The sequence below is a fragment of the Muscardinus avellanarius genome, assembly GCF_963383645.1.
Source record: "Muscardinus avellanarius genome assembly, chromosome: 6".
Lineage (NCBI taxonomy): Eukaryota > Metazoa > Chordata > Mammalia > Rodentia > Gliridae > Muscardinus > Muscardinus avellanarius.
The window spans coordinates 81669185-81687720 of NC_137791.1; the positions used below are offsets into that span (position 1 = coordinate 81669185).

The 18536-nt window shown below is 41.0% G+C and overlaps 1 protein-coding gene across 4 annotated transcripts in view; it reads right to left on the reverse strand.

The window, feature by feature from the left end:
• Positions 1 to 8204, reverse strand: part of SLC4A4 (solute carrier family 4 member 4) — a gene marked incomplete at both ends in the record, with an annotated part of 292971 nt that extends 284767 nt beyond the window's left edge. Inside the window, 2 exons of one of the 4 annotated variants that reach the window (XM_080697460.1) lie at positions 7660 to 7733; positions 8087 to 8204. In XM_080697460.1, coding sequence (XP_080553586.1) covers positions 7660 to 7732 — 73 coding nt within the window. Of the gene's footprint in view, positions 1 to 7659; positions 7838 to 8086 lie in introns of those variants that run through there. The other 3 variants (XM_080697459.1, XM_080697457.1, XM_080697458.1) reach the window with 3 other exon arrangements.
• Positions 8205 to 18536: the final 10332 nt, after the last annotated feature.

The window sequence follows — 18536 nt, forward strand, 5'->3', positions numbered from 1 at the left end:
ACAGCCTGAACAAAAGCAAGTGAAAACCTGAACAATCAGATACTGATCTAATTTGCCAAATACATGTATCCATTGGATTTGATTATGAGCTTTCATTCTACATCAAAGACATGTTTTTTTTTTATTTTACAGTACAGATAAAATTTCTTGTTGAAAATTTAATAATCAACTGGAGGCTTGGGTGATGACTTAAGCAATCTATAAATATGTATTTCTGACCCTCTAAAACTCATTTATTGGCCAATGTTACTAAAACTCAAAGCCTATTTTCATTTCCAAAGTTTTAGCCTGGCCCGAAAAAAAAAAAAAAAAAAGTTATTGAGAAACTAGGTGTGGTGGCACATGCCTATAATCCCAGTACTTGGAAGACTGAGGCAGGAGTATTGCAGATTCAAGGACAGCCTCAGCAACACAGTGAGGCTTTTAACAACCTGATGATACCCTGTTTCCAAACAAAAATGGGGGAGGAGTTTTGGAGTATAGTTCGGAGGTAGAATGCCCCTGGTTTCTACCAGACCAAACAACAACAACAAAAAAAGTTAATATTTCACCATGAAAATATTCAATTAAATTGTGTCTCCCTGTTGTCTCCCAGAGCTTGAGTAGAGCCTATTCTCCTTTTAAACACAGAAGACAGGTGAACATATTAGATATTGCACTTAGGAGAGCTGCCTTCTAACTTCCCTGGAAAGGTAAAAATAATTAACCAGGTTAAAAAGCTTTTTCAGCTATTCAGAGAAAGGAATTATTTAAGTCACCTATACTGCTGATTCAATGGATGTCATTCACCACCCTCACTACCTTCACCTTCATCCCACCTGGCAATCAGCAGCTACAGGGATACAATGTTCAGAACCTCCAATGAACCCGTAATGGTAGGCTCTCATCCTAGTGTTCCCTGCCAGACAGGAAAGTCAGATCAAATGCAAAGTAAAATCTCACCAGCAAGCTCACCACAGTAACAAGAGGGCCTCAACTGATCTTTCCTCTGTTCTTAACTCTTCCTCGACCTCATCAGGACCAATTTTCAATCCCTGCAGTGATTCTGAATCTTGCCATAATAAAAATGGGAAGATATTTAACTCGAGCTAGAATACATAGCATTATTTCTCTACAGTTGCATAACCTCATTTAATTGGCACTTAAATTACATAATATCTAGTAAGACACAGAATTATTCTAGTCTGTGCTGCAGAGGGGGGAAATAGGCATGTTTATATACATTTACATCTATTAGATTTCTGTGTCCTTATTGGTCCAACAACACTACATACTTGAGTCTTTTTTCCAAAAGAAACAATACTATAGCCTTGTAAAGTACTGCAAATGCTTTAGTAGGCCAGAATTTGTATTTTACCCTGTATACAATTATGATTTAATGTGCCTCTTCATGGAAAACAAGACAATTAAACAAATTGAGGTCAATGTATATATCAAAGCAATCTAACCATGAAAATTAGATCTTATACCCAAGCTTAAAGGGAATCTGAATAGGTCCAAAGAGAAGCAGATAACAGTCCCCAGGCAGTTTTAATTTGACCATTCTGGATTTGCCTTTCCAGTTCAGGAAAAGCTGGTAAGCATGGTTAGGAAGGTATATGGTGGATGCTGAAAGAAATTAAGCAAGTAAAAAAAAAAAAAAATTAAGCCCTGTTAGAAAGTTCAGAGAGATAACCATTGAAAAGTACTGGTGAGAAGGTGGAGGTACTGGAGAATGATACAGACCAAATTATATATGTGCATGTACAAGTATGTAACAATGAATCTTACTATTACATATGATCATAATGCACCAATAAAAAGAGGAGAAAATGATTGGTGAAGCTGTCTCAATCAGAGAGAAAAAGAACAGAGAGTGGTGTGGTATAAAGCACTCTGACTCTTAATGCCAGGTACAGTGGGAACAAGTTTTTTTTCCAGAGAAAAGACAGAGCTTTATTTAGGAAAGCAAGGGATTTGAGGGAAAAGGCAAGCCATCTTAAAGGGTGGAGGGTGTTCGAGCAAGAGAATCTTTGCAGCTTTTTCAGTTCTTTTATAGAACCCCCATGAGAGGGTGGGTGGAGAGTTATTGAAAGTTCTATGGTGACTGGCATGTCCCTCTGCTCTCATTCCACAGAGAAACCCAAAAGCCAAGCTATAAATTGCTTCCTTCATTTATGCAATGATTCATCCAGAGTAAGCTTTGAGCTTTTATTCTCAACTCAGGCTCAGCCACCCTGCTTTACCAACACATAAATAAAAGACATGGTAGACACTTGCAAAAGTAAACATGAAACAGTACGTCTCGCTGATCTGACCAGATAAGACGCTTCTAAAATGAAACTCAGTCGACAGACAAAACTGCACCAAGTGCATTATTACTTGCAAAACACTCCAACTACCAAGGTCAATCTGTTATGGCTTTTATTGCCCTAAAAGAACGTCGACACTCAAGAGTGCATCAGCCCATGCTATATTAACAGGGAACTCTTTATAAAAACTCTGGGAAGTAATGATGACTAATTTTGGTTTTAAAAATCCATGGCACTATCATCAGATTTCCTCAAAGAGAAATCTATATATTAATCTTTAACTTCACTGACACAGCAAGAGGTGTCAGGCAGCTACAGCGCTAAGTGCTGCAGGCTTTGGGACCTCTGGCAAGCATTCAGCTGAACCCATGAGGAGAAAGAAACAGGCAGCTGAGAAAAGTCTGGAAGGGCTCAACCTGCTTGGGAAAATGAAGTTGCTACTCCAGTGTCAACCTCTAAACACCTCCTTGTGTTAAAGTTTTCCAATATGCACATGCATTGTTTCTTGTAAGGAGGCTTTTCCTTCAGCAGAATTTGCCCCAATGTTTCCGCTGTACACACTGTTTCTGAGCAATTAGAGTGAACAGCAGAGAAGGTCAGCAATATGCAACCGGACACTTAAATCCAGCGCTCAGAATAGCCCCGTCCCCGGCTCGGCTCCTCCTTCCCATCCGATAGTTTTTCATTCACTCCTTCTTGGCAAGTACGTTTTTCAGCCATTGTAATTGTTAACAAATGTCTATCAGGCCCCAGTTGTTCTTTAGGCTACCACCTCCTCCAATACTCATGAGTAGAACATCATCATATCCTCTTGTAAAAAATAGGTTTATATCATTATGATTTCATGTCTATAAAATGTTGACCTCCAAAAAGACAAAAGCCACCATTGCTTCATTTTAATCTTTCTCTTCAAAAGATGTAGCAAAACTATGAAAAGAGGATAAGACAGAGGTGTCTTGGGGACTTCTTGTTCTTATTCATCTAAATATATAGATGATATAAAAATAACAATGTTTAAAAAATGAAAGAGAACTGATACCAAGGATAAGATAATTAGAAACTATGTCAACTAATTTGTCCCAAAGTACCAAGGAACTACATCTCTAACTAAAACCTTAAAGACCTATGAGAGTTTTATAAAAATAGTGTACGCATGTCACTATCATTGTATAAACTACATTGTGATGTGGTACTTTAATGTACCAATAGAAGTATAAAAATAATTCTATATATGCTTTATCTGGAATTTATTATGTATTTTTATTATTTTAACAAATATTTAGTATCAACTCTGTCCTAAACCCTGTCCTATCTTTTTACTTTTATTTCTCAAAAGATCCTTCCTATAAATTCTAAGCATTTGCAACTCTATTCTCTTAATGACCATCAGTAGATACAGGAATGTGTAGAACTGTTTTTACGTTGGTAGGAGGAGAGTAATGGTTCCCATTGGACTCAGTTTTGAAGGAAGGAGGGAAACCACCATGATCTATTGTAACTGCTTTAAGAGAGCAGGGAACGAGCTCCAGAAATGGAGACATATTTCAGCCCATATTGTCTTGCTGTACTTTATGTTTCCTGAGTTGCTGGTTGGCCTGGATGTTAAGAAGAGGCCCCTCCTCATGAAGTCACAGTTGCCAAGGCCACTGGGGAGTTACCTAGCCTTGTAGAGCCAAGGCCTTATCTCAAAGGATAAGGTGGAGTTTGCTCTTTTCCCCTATTGCGAAATTAAAGAATATTAAGTAATCTGTTTATATCATACAGATCCAAAATTCAGGCTGACTTTTTAAAGAATAAAACATCCATACGACTTCCTCCTATTTGGAAATAGTTACCTGAGACTCTTGCTTCCTATCTCAATCCTGACTCACCCAACAAAAAAAAAAAAAGAAAAAAAACCTGGAAGTTTCCACCTCTGTGTTCTTCATGATCAACATTACGGGTCATTCCAGTAAAGTCACTTTGTCATCTGCAGACCAAGTCTGTGTAAGTGCTTGGGCAAAAACTGGATCCTCATGGGGCAGAGCAAATATTAATCCCAAAATGCGACATTTTTTTTTAGAGAAGTTGATGTGTAGTAACCGCTCCCTGCCCACAATAATCACTTTTAAAAATCCTACAAAAGGTAACCAAAGGAACAGACTTTAAAAGCTTGCATTTATTTTAAAAATTAAAACTGGCACTTGGTTTCCTTTTTAGAGAGCGTGTTTCTCTAAGTTATTAACACATGAGGAAAATTATATGAAAACAAGATTTAGGTCTTTAAATATATAGCACATAGATAAATCCATTACTTAAACAAAAGATGATTCCTCTTCTGACTCATTCTATTCTTAGTGGGTTTTGCAACTGATGTTTTCTATTGAGTTTTTAGAATGTGCATTAAAAGTGCCACGCCACCCACTGAGAGTAGAGTTGAACAAGGTGAACTGAAGGCATGGTCTCAAGTCTCAGTCTTTCTCCCTTCCTCAGAACTACAGAGTTAGAAGGAAATAGGAGAGAGCATCTGGCTCTGGGCTGCAGGTTGGGCTGAAGTCAGTCAGCCCAAATTAGGGGATCTTAAGAAATATTTTAATGCATGAACATTCAAAGTAACTAGAGCTGCTGGAACCAAGTCACCTTAGCAATCACTTATTTGGAATACATCTTTTCGTGCAGATTACTATAAAAAAAAAACAGTTCTATCCTAAATTTACTTTTGTCAGTTATACTGCAATATACTTTAATCATGTTTTTCCTAGAGGCAAGAGAAATAATCTACTTGGACAAGAGGAAACATAATTGAAAAAATATGCATTGAAGGTGTTCCAGCTATCTTTGCTTTGAATTTCTAATCCTCACACTGGAGCATTCACTTCTATCATAAACTTACCAGAAACTAAGACCTTCAAAACAGAGATAACATTTCGCTTTCCTTCAAATATACCCTTCTCCATGCAATTAAAAATATAAGATGAACTCACATTCTTGAGAAAGGCACTCCTCCTGAAATATAAATCTTTTTAAGAAGTCTTAACAACCAAGTCACTGGTTTCCTCACAGTCACTGGAACTAAGGGCAGGTCATCACACTTATGACCATTTTTTTCTTTCTTTTTTTTTTTTTTTTTTTTTTTTTTGGTGATACCAGGGATTGAAACCAGGAGCATTTTTTTTGAAACAGGGTCTCACTAAGTTGCTGAGGCTGGTTGCAAACCTACGATCCTCTAGTCTCAGCTTACCATGTACTAGAATAACAAGTGTGCACCACCATGCCTGGCTTAAACTATGTCCATTTCAACTTCTTTACACCAGCACCTAGAGTCATTATCAAATTTAAGTCCTCCCATTTCCACCAGATGAAACCAGATGATAAAAGGGGAGTGTCAACTGGAAGGGCACTGAATTACAAATTAACAGTTCCTAGCTGTAGTTTCCAGACTTCTATGTAGGGCTACCTCTACCGTTGGACATTCTACACCAAATATTGATGCCCCAAGCAACAAGCATCCTGTACAGCCTCAGGATTCAGCAACAGGAAACTAACTATCTTTGGGAGAACTGTCATCAGCTCAGACACCAATCAACATGACAAATAGTAACTTTAATATAGGCAGCTTATAAGACCAAGTTTGATCTCCACAAAGTCAACATTACAGTTTGAATTTTATATGCATTTATATCATCTTTGGATGTCTTTGTTTCTCCCCAAAGAAACCTAGATACAGAATTGTGTGCTACTCGTTATGTTGTCTTACTTCGGTGATTAAAAATAAAAAAGAATGATTCATGAAATAGATTTCTTAGTCAAAGCCATAAAAAAAACTGTGTTCTACTACAGTGGTATACTGTCAATCCTACAGACCTTATAAACTCAAAATTTACATCTCCTGTGAACTTAGCTGAGACCTTATTCTCAAAGGAAAACACACACAGCACATCTCATATCCCAAATTTTTTCCACTTTGTCTCCAAACTGTAGAATATTTACTCAAGCCCATATTATTTTTTACATCTATGTGCTATAACTTTAATAGTTTTATCTTTTCTTTCACAGAGGGACAGTGACAGCATTACTACAATGAAGATTCAACATGCATTACAAGACTTTTAAGACAAAAGTTTTGCAATTTTCCTTCACCAGCTTGACATTTTCCCACAATCATGTTGTAAAAATGCAAGGAACCCATAAAACAATATGAAAGAAAATACTGTAGTTTCCGTTTTCCTAAGAAACTTAGACATCAAATTCTTATTAGTCAGTCTCAAGATTATAAATGCAGGAAGTGGGGGGGGGCACCAATCCTCCATACTACATAAGCAAAGAAACTTGAGAAATAGCACATCAGTCCAGTTTTGGGTGTCCCGCATGTCACAGGAGCATTACTTGCCCTGGACCCAGTGCTCTATCTGCTTAGAGATCATTCCCAAACACACAAAACCTATCCTCTTTTTTTCAATCCCACCACCCTCTGACCCAAAATTTGGGGAGGCACTAAAATGCTTACCCATCAGACTTAAGTTTCCAAAACACATATGAACTGTCCCTCTGGTAACTTTAACAGGCAGCAATGATCACATGGTCCATCTGAAAGTTTCATTTAACTTTGAGTACTACCTACAACCCTGATTATTTTATAAAATATTATAAATACCAATAATAAATGGTATATCTGTGATGCCTTCATTAATTAATATTAATGAAGCCCCACCTTCTCACTAACAAATAATTAGCGTTATTCCCACAGTATTGATAAGTCAAGGGACAAGAGAAAGAAATATACTGAAGGCTTGTTTCACAAGCACCAGCTAAAATAGAACTCTTTGATTTTTAGCAGGCAATGGGTAATGTTGGTGAAAGAGATCCTGGGGGGGGTTCTTAAATCAAAAATGCTTCTCCATTGTTCTTTAATTGAGACTCATCCTTGATAACCACTCTTAATATCCTTGGCTTAGACCCATTTTTCCTACAACAATGATATCTTTCTTCTCTACAACATCTGTTTCTCTCCCTTGCAAGCTACAAAAAATATTATAAGGTGCTGCCAAAAAACATTTATATAAATCTAGCAGCTCCCTGAAATTAGTCACTAAAAAGTGGTTAATATTATCTAATAAAATATTTATTTTTTGATGGAAAGGCAGAGCTAACATAGGCATGTGCTTTAAACTAAGACTTAAAAAAAAAAAACACAGGTAAGACCACACTGATTTAGGCTCTGAGAGTCCAATGAAGTTGAAACAGAATGTAGAGATTAAAGAAACTCCATAGACAAGCTTTGGCTTTTAACTTTAAAAGATGTAAACTATATTAAATGTATGAATGCCATTATCCATAGAGACAGACTAATATATATGAATCTATACTCTCCCAGACCCAAAAAGCTCACCTTCTACTTCTTCTTCATCACACACATGCTTAAGGAAGGAAGCCCCTCTGTCCAGGACAGCTTCATCCTCCATCCTATAGTAATAAAAAAGAAAAAAAGAATGCTCAGACTTCTCCTGGAGTGAGCCAGGGGTGGCAGCCCAGCTTCTGGGCAGGTTAACCTGCAGGCTGTTGTTCATGTTAACAGGGCAGTCGCTCTTCCTCTGATGGCAGCTACTCCTTCACGCAGCTCCTCTCCTCTGGTGCTGGAGAATATGCCGGTCCCACATAGCTTCAGGGCTAACCTTGAGAGGGCACCCACACGGACAGGTAAGAGAATAATCCCAATCCTGGAGGCTGGAGGTTGGAAGGCTCTCTCCACTTTGGGGTTTGCAAAATAAAATTTTTTTTATTTTGTTTAAAAAAAAAAAGATGAAAGAAAAAAATACCAAGAGAAGAAGTTTGGTGTGTCTGGAGTGCTCGTGATGATCGTTTGTGGAAATTCAGTTTCAGTGCTTAGCTCTTTAAACACCCACTGCACAAAATGTATACCCTCACACACGCACATGCACACCCACCCACACGCAGAGAGCGACAGGGAGGTAGGCTAATGCACAGTGGGAGCCTAGCTTCCAGCCAGCCTCTTAATACCAGCACAGCCCAGTATTCTCTGTTGAGTGGCAAGCTTTGAGTCACATGTTGGCCTTACGGAAATCTGACATCTGAGGATTATCCAGCAACCGGGCTTTGGCATAGGCACATATACATTCCACCCATTCATTCATTTCCCACGTTCTTAGCACACGTCTCTCTGTATATCTGCCCTGTTAACTCTTCCCTGAAAGTTCTTCATTTTGTAACCACATTATGCCGTCCTCCTGTCTCCTTACATAATAGGATCTACTCTGCAGTTTCAAATGCTAAATAAGACCTCAGAATCCATCCAAGGAATGACAGCGTTTTTACAGCCTCCCGATGCCAAGCATGTTTCTAGTTTATAGAATGAGTTAAGGTTTATTTCCATACTCTATGGCTCCTTTTCATTGCATTAACTTCAATATAAAGAATTCCATGAACTCTATTTATAGTGAAAGCAGAAAGAACTCCAGAACTGCTCAAATGCTGCTTGTGTAGTACCGGTCTAGAAACAAAGAACTTTCTCTGGGGACAGCTGCTCTATGTCATACCGTACATGAGCCTTGCCAGAGAACCAAATGTTCACTCTGTATTCTATTTATCCAATTACATGCTCAGGCACTGAATATGGTAAGTCTGTTTTCCATATTGTCTGTATGACTTATTCTTGTGCTTCAGATATTTGTTTAATATATGTGGATATACACTAAATTCTTAATTTCCTCCTATTTTGGAGCATATCTATCTCATAAAGAAACCATCTTAGCACAAAAAATTAGGTAGCCCCAGGTTTAAAAGAATCTAGCTCTATCGCTTAGATAGATAGCAATGCCACCTGGAGAAAAGTACTTAACTTCTCTGAACCTGAATTTTTGCATGTATAAAATTGGGGTGATAATATCAACCTTGCACTGATTCAACACAATAATATCAACCTTGTATTGATTGCTTTGTGATTCAAATTAGGAGACATACCTAAAAGTCCTCGGCATAGGACCTAGCATATACTAGCATATACTACTATGTTAATAAAAAAGCTTCCTTCCATCCTTTTTTTCTTTTTTATCCCAAACAACAACTGGTAAACAATGCCATTGAGAAATTCAATAACTTTGGACAGGGGCAAGATTTCTTCTTTCAAGGATATGGACCTTGTTTGTAATGGCTCATCCTGGCACTTATCAGGGTTTTTTCTTCTCCATACTCAAACTAAATATATACAACACGACGTGGGTCAGCCATCAGGATTTTGGTGGGAAAAAAATGCCTTCACGACTTAAGAAGGCAAGGCATTTACCAATCATCACTTTGAGCCACAGGTTCCCATGAAGACGAAATGATACCACATGATCATGGGTTCCCCAAGTGTTTATTGCTGCCTGCTCGGTTCCTTGTACTCTTCAGAGGGAGAGGAATGTATTTGTGAATCAGACAGAAAAGGTGCTTAAAAAAGTCAATGATGATTAGATAAACAAGAGTTCTGCAGAGACTAAAATAAGGCTGGGCCTTTTGGCCTCAGGGGGTTCTGATGAGGCGCTGAGGTGACCTAGGAACAGCAACAAGAATTATAGGATGATACCAGCCCTGTGAAAATCCGGAGAAAGAGCATTCTAGGCAAAGGGAACAGAAAGTGCAAAGGCCTTAATGTGGGAACAAATTCAGCACGTTCCAGGGACAGAAACAAGGCCAGGTAGGCTGGATAAGAGTCAGAAGGTCAACTGTAGGAGACGATGCTGCAGGGACTTAGGGACATGCAGACCATTATCAGGAGTCAGAGTTTTTTGTGTTACAGGAGTCACTAAAGAGTTTTAAAATGGAGAGTGACTTGAGAAGTTTTACCTTTTAAAAAGAATCACTGTGGCTGGTATGTGAAAAATGAATGATTAGAGGACAAAAGAAACTAGGAAGCTCTCAGAAGAAATCAGGAGAGGCTAAGGGAGAATTGGGTTGTTGGGAAGGAATCAAGTGTTTGATTTGCATACGTTAAGGCAGAGATGCTTTTCCTGTGTGGAAAAAGTAGCCATCAGGTATACCCACTGGGTACCTGGGTGTGGAGGTCAGGAGCTCAGGGCTAGAGATAAGTGAATAGGCTGGTACAGAAGTATTTCTAGAGGAGATTATCCAGGAAGAGAGCACCAATGTGGAGAGCAGGCCTAAGGTCAAGTGCAGAGGCACATCAACATCTACAAAAAGAGCAAAGTTGTAAGCAGGCAACAGGGACGCCAAGACAATCACACGAAAAGGAAGCTAAGAGGCTGAGAAAGATGGAGATGGAGGAGGAATAACTGGCAATATGGAAAACACTAGTGACTATGACCAACGCACTTGAAACAGACCCCGCGCAGTCCACGTGGGAGGTATGGCTAGGGAGTTCAGCAGTTCCCTTCTCTCTTTTCTACCCTGCTCCATTCATGCACTCAGTAAATCTGAACTGAGTACCTACTATGCACCAGGCATACTTTAAGACACCAGAAAAACAATGACAGACAAGAAGACAGACAAAGAATTAAGAGCAATCACATCCACCCTCTTGAAGTCTTTCCCTAACAATTGAGGAGAGGAGTCCAAACTGCAAGAACCCATCCGTGAAGCAACATTTGCAGAGAGAGTTAGGGATGACAACAGAATGGGGAATTTTCTTAAAAGACCTGAGAGGCACAAAATCAAGATTCCTGCACCACTGAACATATCATAATTATACTGTGTCCCCTTTGGAAATCAGGGTGGTTGAGTATATATTTCTTCACAAAACTAATCCTTTTGGGTTCTACAAGCAAACCACATCAACACGATATCATACAGAACATCATTTTTGTACCTCATCATTAACCAAGCTGGCCCTAAAGCCTTATTTTTTTAACTTGTTTCCTAAATAAAAGACCTAGCCTTTATGTCTAAATTCTTCATGAAATTGCATGCAACCAAAGAGGAAGGAAAAAAAAACAGTCACAACTAGAGGGAGAGGCAGAAAAGTTAATGAGCCAATCCCACCCAGCCTTACTGAAGCACTGTCACCGTGTTCCATGTAAAATAGAGAGGGAGAGTAATGTTGGCTGCATTTCTGTGGTCTTTGATGCATATATCACATTCCTGTCAAGACTATACTAGATAGCAAGTAGTTTTAGAAACTTAGTTCTTTCTGATCGACCATGCAGAAGATCTGAAAGCAGCCTCTTCTCTGTAGGAAGTGAAAGGAAGGCAACTGAAAACTGAAACTATAAAACCTGGACAGCCACAGTGGCTTTCCCCAGTACAGCCTCCCTCTTCCCAAGAGCAAGTCCAACCTGGTGAACCTGGGCTTCTGCGGAAACTTTCCTTACATCACAAATGTCAATTATTTGCATCTGTGTCCCTTTACCTCAAGTCCTCTCTGCAGTTGCTTGCTATTATTAGTAAGTCAGAGATATCTTTTCAAATAAAACTGGACCCAACCAGTTTCCCTTTCTGTCAACCAGTAGGAAGAAATGGACTCATCTAGGGCTGAACTTAACCCCCAAATCCATTTTCAAAATAGTCCTTTCAGATGCCCTGCATTTGCTGAAAACAAAGGAGGAAAGAAGCTTCCAAACTGCTCCCGGGGTTGCTCACATCACCATCATGGGGCAAAGTTCAGCATAGATCTGGAAGCTTCTCACCAACGTCATGAGGATAAGGGTCACACCAGTTAGTATAAAATCCTCTTGGGACCAATACTGACTTCCTTCAGTGGGACCTGGGACAATAGAAGTCACAGCTCTTCTACAAAAATCCATACCCACTGCAGGTTTTTTCTTATTCTCCTTTATTCTTGGACACCAAAATGATTTAACTGTAACACATGTCCAATCTGCTGCCAAACCAACCGGCTTTCAACAGCCGGTCCTAATCACCGAGAAGGCTCCCAAGGGCGACTTAAGCCCGGCATGAGAAACATTTGTGCAAAACTCTCGGCCACTGGGCCTTGAGCACCCATCGACATTCCACCCTCTGAGTTCCCACCCCCAGAACCCGTGCCAACTGCCAACGTGCTCACCAGCTAGTCTGCAGAGCGCAAGCAGCTGCCACTCTGCCAGTCAGCAAGCAGCGGGCCAGCCAGCAGTTTCAAGAACGCAAGCCTGCCCGTCACAGTGCTGCTAAAGGTGGAAGGTCTCCGGGCACACTAGCCCTCAGATTCGCCTCACTTGCCCTCCCTCCCCCCTCCCCTCCCTGTGACGCCTCCCCACGGCAGCATTTCGCTTGTCTCTATGGTAACAGCATCTGGTTTCAGGGTTAGAACTATCTACAGCATGGTTCTCTCCTACCCCAAGGCTTTTGCCAAAGGATGCACCAGCAAAAAGGCTGCTGCCTGAGGTGGGGCCACCTGTTCCCTTGTCACCCCAGGGCTGTGGCTGTGTTGGGAGTTGTAGGTTCACAGCAGGCAACTGCAGCACGGAGTTCCAGGGAGAGTGGAACAGAGCCTCCAGCCTTGGCATGCCGACCAGTGTACAGAAGATCCACTCGGGCCTGTAGGCCCCCGTCCAGAGGCAGCCCCGCTGTCCTCGCCCAGCGTGCCACCGAGCTGGGCTGGTGCATGGATCAGATTAGTGAGGGCTTCCAGACTGCTTCCGAAAGGACACCAGGGATGGCACCCTAGGGAGCATCGCCACTGCAGCTTTAAACATGCCCATACCAGGAGTTTGACATCACTGCTTCTTTCTGTACACACAGCTTAAAGTTTATTAGTTAACCTTGTATTTAAACTCATCCCACTTTATCCTTGCTAGCTTGGTCTGTTTATGACATCCAACGAACCCCGTAATCTCACTTTACAACAGCTTTTCTATGCACAGCAAATGTTTAAACAGTTCTTTACACAGCATGCTTGCACACATACACACAGACAAATGCAGGCAGTGGGCATATACTGAGAAATGAGTTTTTTATTACTAGCCATTGCTGCCATGAAAACTGTATTTATAAAGTATATATATGGGATTTTTACTTGAGGAATAAGAGGTGTTAATCTGAAGTCTCAGAGCTCAAAACTAGGTTGTTCCTGTACTTTGGCTGCTCTTGGATCAGATGGAAAGCAAAAATTAGCATTCCATGGGGTTTTTCAGGAGCTATACAGAATGCAACAATCAGTACTAATATCTAAAATTATACACACATTTTTAAATTCTGTTCCTTATTTAACTCCCTTCTATGAGGTTGGGAATCGTTTTCTTTAGAAGCTCTTTGCACATATAACGTTCTAAACATTTTAAACCTATAGCATTGATTGCTGCTTTTGTTGCTTTGTAAAATCTGCTTACCACATTTCCAACATGCACCTAAAGAAAGGGGCCCAATGTCCCGGACACAGGCAGGGGAAAGCCACCTCAGTGGCTGCAAAGTAGTGGCTGCAAAGTGCACTGCCATCTTTTGGCAACATGTGTTCACTACAGGAAACTGCAGAGCCAATGAAGAAAAACTGGGGGAAAAAATAAAAGTGCCCTTGGAAAGTTCACAGGGGCCCCAAGAGGGCCTTTCATCCCCACAGGAAGTATGGGAGAAGCACATAGTTGTTGGCCTCACTGAGCTAATAGTTGGAGCTCTGGACAGGCGGACTGGGAAGAGAGACATTGGTGCAGCAAAACTGACAACCATGACTAATGGCAGAAGCGACTCCCGGAGATCAGCAGGCAACGAAGCGAAGCAAATCCCCTTCCCAGAGTCCAGGAGCTCTCTAATCAGCCTGGAAATTTACACAGGCCGGGAGCCAGGGGGAAACGGCCCCACATGAAGCTAGACTGGATACAAAACTGAAAATGTAACTGGATAAAAGGTGAAAATGCAACCCAGAGCAGAGTCACACCAAACCCAGCACGGGATTTACGAACTGTATTAAAAGTTCATTTGTACTCTTGGGCGTTTGTCCCAAAGAAGTAGAAACTCATGTCCACACAAAAACCTGCACATGAGTGTCACAAAAGCTTTATCTGTAATAGCCAAACAAGAGAATTAGTTCAGAGGTCTTCAACAGGTGATTGGTTAAACAAACTATGGTCCTTCCACAGCATGCTTGTAAGTTTTATCTCTAATAGTCAAATAGGAGAATTAGTTTTGATGTCTTTAACAGGTGAATGGTTAAACTACGGTACGTCCACAGCATGGAATACTGCTTGGCAATAAAAAGGAATGAGCTATTGGTACTGAGATGAATGAATCCCTAGGGGACTATGCTGGAGTAAAAAGCCAATCCAAAAGGTCACAGACTGGATAACCCCATTTATATAACATTTTGAAATGACGAAATTTTAGGAACGAAAAATTAGTGGTTGCCAAGAGCTAGAGATGGAGGGTTTTGTGGTTTTAAGAGGACAATACAGGGCTCCCCGAGGTGCTTGGTTTGCTCAGTATATTATCTGTGATGGTGGTGAAAACATAAATCTACACAGGTGATAAAACTGTACAGAATTTAATTTAGGGAAAACAAATGAAACAGAAAATCTGAGTAGGTCAGTGAATTGTTTCAGGGCTAGTTTTGACATATATTTGTGTACAACGTGAATTAACACTGAAGAAAACTAGCAAAGTGGGAGTTTTCCACAAGTAGTCTGTGTTTTTCTCAAATATACATTTGAATCTGCAATGATCTCAAAAACTTCAAGTTTAGCCAGCTCACTTATAAATTCATCGTTTGAACTTCCTCTAGGAGAAACGTTACTTTACATGGTCAGGTAGCAGAAGCTAGTCCTTTGACACATATTGAGAATCCAGCAAGACTGAGTGTAAGTCTCCTGAAGCACCCTTAGCATTCAGAATTTGGTTTGGGGTCTTAATAAGTTCCCAGAGTAAATAAATCTAATGGATCTCCGTTAAATCTACATCTGCAGTTTGTAGGGCCCAGAGAATCCAGCAGGGAGGGCATCAAAACTTCTACCAACCTGAAGGCTGTTATTCTGCCCCATGAGAAGATGCATGGCATGTCAACTGGGGAGACCCCAGATAGCAGCCCCTCTAGCTCATGGGATCAAACCCGTTCCCCGTATCTTCTCCATGCTACAGCCTGGTCTCCTGTACCTTGTGCTCAGGCTGAAGAACAAAGGTTAAGACAAGAACTGGAAGGAGGGTGGAGACGGGGTGTCTGGGAGAGCAAAGTTGTGGTGCTCGGGGGCATGGCAGCAGGGAGAACTTGCTGGGGGGAACAAATTAAGTGCTGAAAAGGGGTGCTGGCATGACATCTTGGACACCTCCTGGCTCGGGCCACGCCTGTGTGTGCTATTCATTCTTTTTAATGGGCCTTCAGGTGTGCTCCTGTGGCCGTGGTATGTTGCCACTGACCCCAGTTTTGCTGAAGAAAAGAGCAGTCTCGTTCCTCTATCAGAAACCAAGCACTTTGCCCTTTGAAAGTTTTCTCAGTTTCTACTGCAGGGATGAGAAAAAGAGGATCGCTCCTGAACTCATAACTTTCCATTGTCTCCCTTCAATGGCTTTTGTGTGAAAGCCAGGAAGGTCCAAAGAGAGGAGTCAAGCAAGAAGTGGGCGGGCTGCTGCATCAGAAGCCAGGGCCGAGGACAGAGTGGCCCTTCCTCCCCACCACAGCCAGCTCTCCAACCCACCAGACCCCAGACAGCAGCAGAGTAAGAGGTACAAGCAAAGGGAGAGGGTGCCCCAGAGTAGGTGTGGGGAAAAGGAGCACTGGTAGCTGAAAAGCCTCTTGCGAGGCAGCTGTCAGCCCAGGGTCCCACCAGCAGTTTCTAACCCGCCTCTGTGGCTCTGCACTCACTCCTCCCTAATCCATCCATGTGCCAACCACAACACGGAATCAGTCTCCTCTAAAGATCATTCAGAGCCAGATGCAGTGGTGAACACCTGTAATCCCAGTTTTGGGAAGGCTGAAACAAGGAGGATCCCAGGTTTGAGACCAGCCTCAGCAATTTAGCAAGACTTTCAGCAACCTAGTGAGACTTGGTTTCAAAACAAAAAGATAAAAGGGGGTAGGAATGTAGATCAGGGGTAAAAACGTCCCCAGGTTAAGTCACCAGTAGCACGCATTCAGACACATGTGCAGACACGTGTGCGCACGCACAATCATTCAGTTGTTCTACATTATACAGAAGATGAGGTCCAAGTATAAAGACTTGTCAGAAGCTTTCCACACTTGCCATCCCCACACCACCCCTCTCTCGGAACACACCACCGTGCCCGTGTTTCCTAAATAAAATGTCATCTGAATTGGCCCATCCTTCAGGACTCAGCTATGAGCTCTCCAGGAACCCCTCCACCTTCTCAGCCATGCCCCTCAAGCAGGGCCACCTCCTTCCTCCCTTCTCCCCTGGCTGCCGGAACATCTGCTCCCCACACGGCACGTCATCATGCTCACCGCTGTCCCTACCCTCGCTCCATGGGACATGCACGCATCATGACAGTGGCTCAACATTACGAGTTATTTGAAGGGAGATATCATCTTGCTATTGTTTCTTATGTCCAGTGTCCAGCATGACAACTGCACAAAGAAACTGCTTACTAAATGCTGACAAAGAAATGAGTCAATCAACCAACAAGAAATGAGGAAAGTGACTGTTAAGTGCATCTCTAAGTTTAAAGGCCCTAGATGTATTTTTCAAAAAGCCTAGACCCCAAAGGGACTGAAATCAGAATATTATAGTGACATATACATATCCATGTTTATAGCAGCACAATTCACAGTAGCCAAATTATAGAACCTAGGTGTCCATCAACTGATGAATGCATTACAAAATTATGTGACATACACACAATGGAATTCCATTCAGCAATAAAGAAAAACAACTCTATGTCATTTGAAGGGACCTGGAGAATGTTGAGATTAGCCAATCACAGAAAGTGAGGGGTCATATTGTAGAAGCTAGGGAATAATCTGGATATAAGAAAGAAACCCTAATAGAACAATGGAGAGACACTTCCACTAATGTTATGTACATATGTGAAATTACTAATGCCAATCTCAATACCATTTATGGGGAAGGGAGAATGGGAGGGAGCCTAGGGAAAGCTCACCAAGTGCTGTGGGTGTGTGTCCCTATCACTCTAAACTATATTATGAGACTACTATGCATCAGTAAAATTATATACATACACATACACACATACTACACATCATAGAAGCACAGCCCTCTTTAAACACGCATACTTCCAATCACTTGGTCTGATGTTCTGGTACTTCCAACTGATGAAACAGGAATTTTTGCCAAAGCTAAAGAGGAGGAAGTAGCTATGTTGTACTCCTTTGAATGGTATTATGGCTGGGTAAATTACTCTTCAAAGATAAGTAACTACATAATTTCCTCCTTATAACACAGAACTTAACCTTTCTCATAGACCATAACTGTGCAGTAATATGTAGTGGCAACATTCAAGTGAGAATTTCTCCTCCCCTGATTTAAAAAGAAATTAAGAGGTACCTAGACCTGCCACATAGTAGGTTTCAAGCAAATATTTATTGAATGAATAGGTAAATGAGTGAACTTAAACATGAATTTCAGTATAAATTGTTTTAAACAACCTAAGAAGTTATGAGAAGGCTCAATTTTTCTCCTTGGGCATTCAACTGGACAAATAAAACTCTGATGTGTTTAAGTAAACCTATAAAGAAGCCAGATGGGAAGCTACTTGGAAAGGAAATTGGAATCTGGAATGTCAATATAAACCTTAATCTTTACTAATTTTAGCTTGACTTTATACATAATCAGTGGCAAATTATAGTAATTAGTCCACAGACAGCACCAAAAACTAAAATACATAACTAATTCATATTCCTCTTGGTCTGTGATTCCATGTACATTTAGTGTGGATTTTATAGCAGTCTCAGATTAACTGAAGGGTAGCAGATGGATGAGGACTTGCAAGCAAGAGTTTTCCCAGGACACAGTGGTAGGAGCCAGCTGGATGGCACCTGATCACGTATACCCCCTGCCCTACTTACCTCTGGCACGGACACACGGAATTGACATCAGAGAAAGTACCTTCCCTTCCCTCCTCTCCCCAGCATGGCAGCCACAGAGTTTACACCTTCCATCCAGAACCACTACCCACCCGCCCAGCCTGGATAAAGCTCCTGGTCCTTAAGTTTAAGTCCTTAATCTTAAATTCTCGCTATGCTCCAGGCAGTGGGATGAGCTTCACATGTGAAGTTAGTTATACTTCATTCTGCACATGTCAGACTTTGTCTGACAGTACTGGATTGAAATACCAATAACAAGGAATGAAGATTATAAGTTCTCTCTCTCTCTCTTTTTTTTTTTTTTTTTTTTTTTTTTTTTTTTTTTTTTTTTTTTGGTA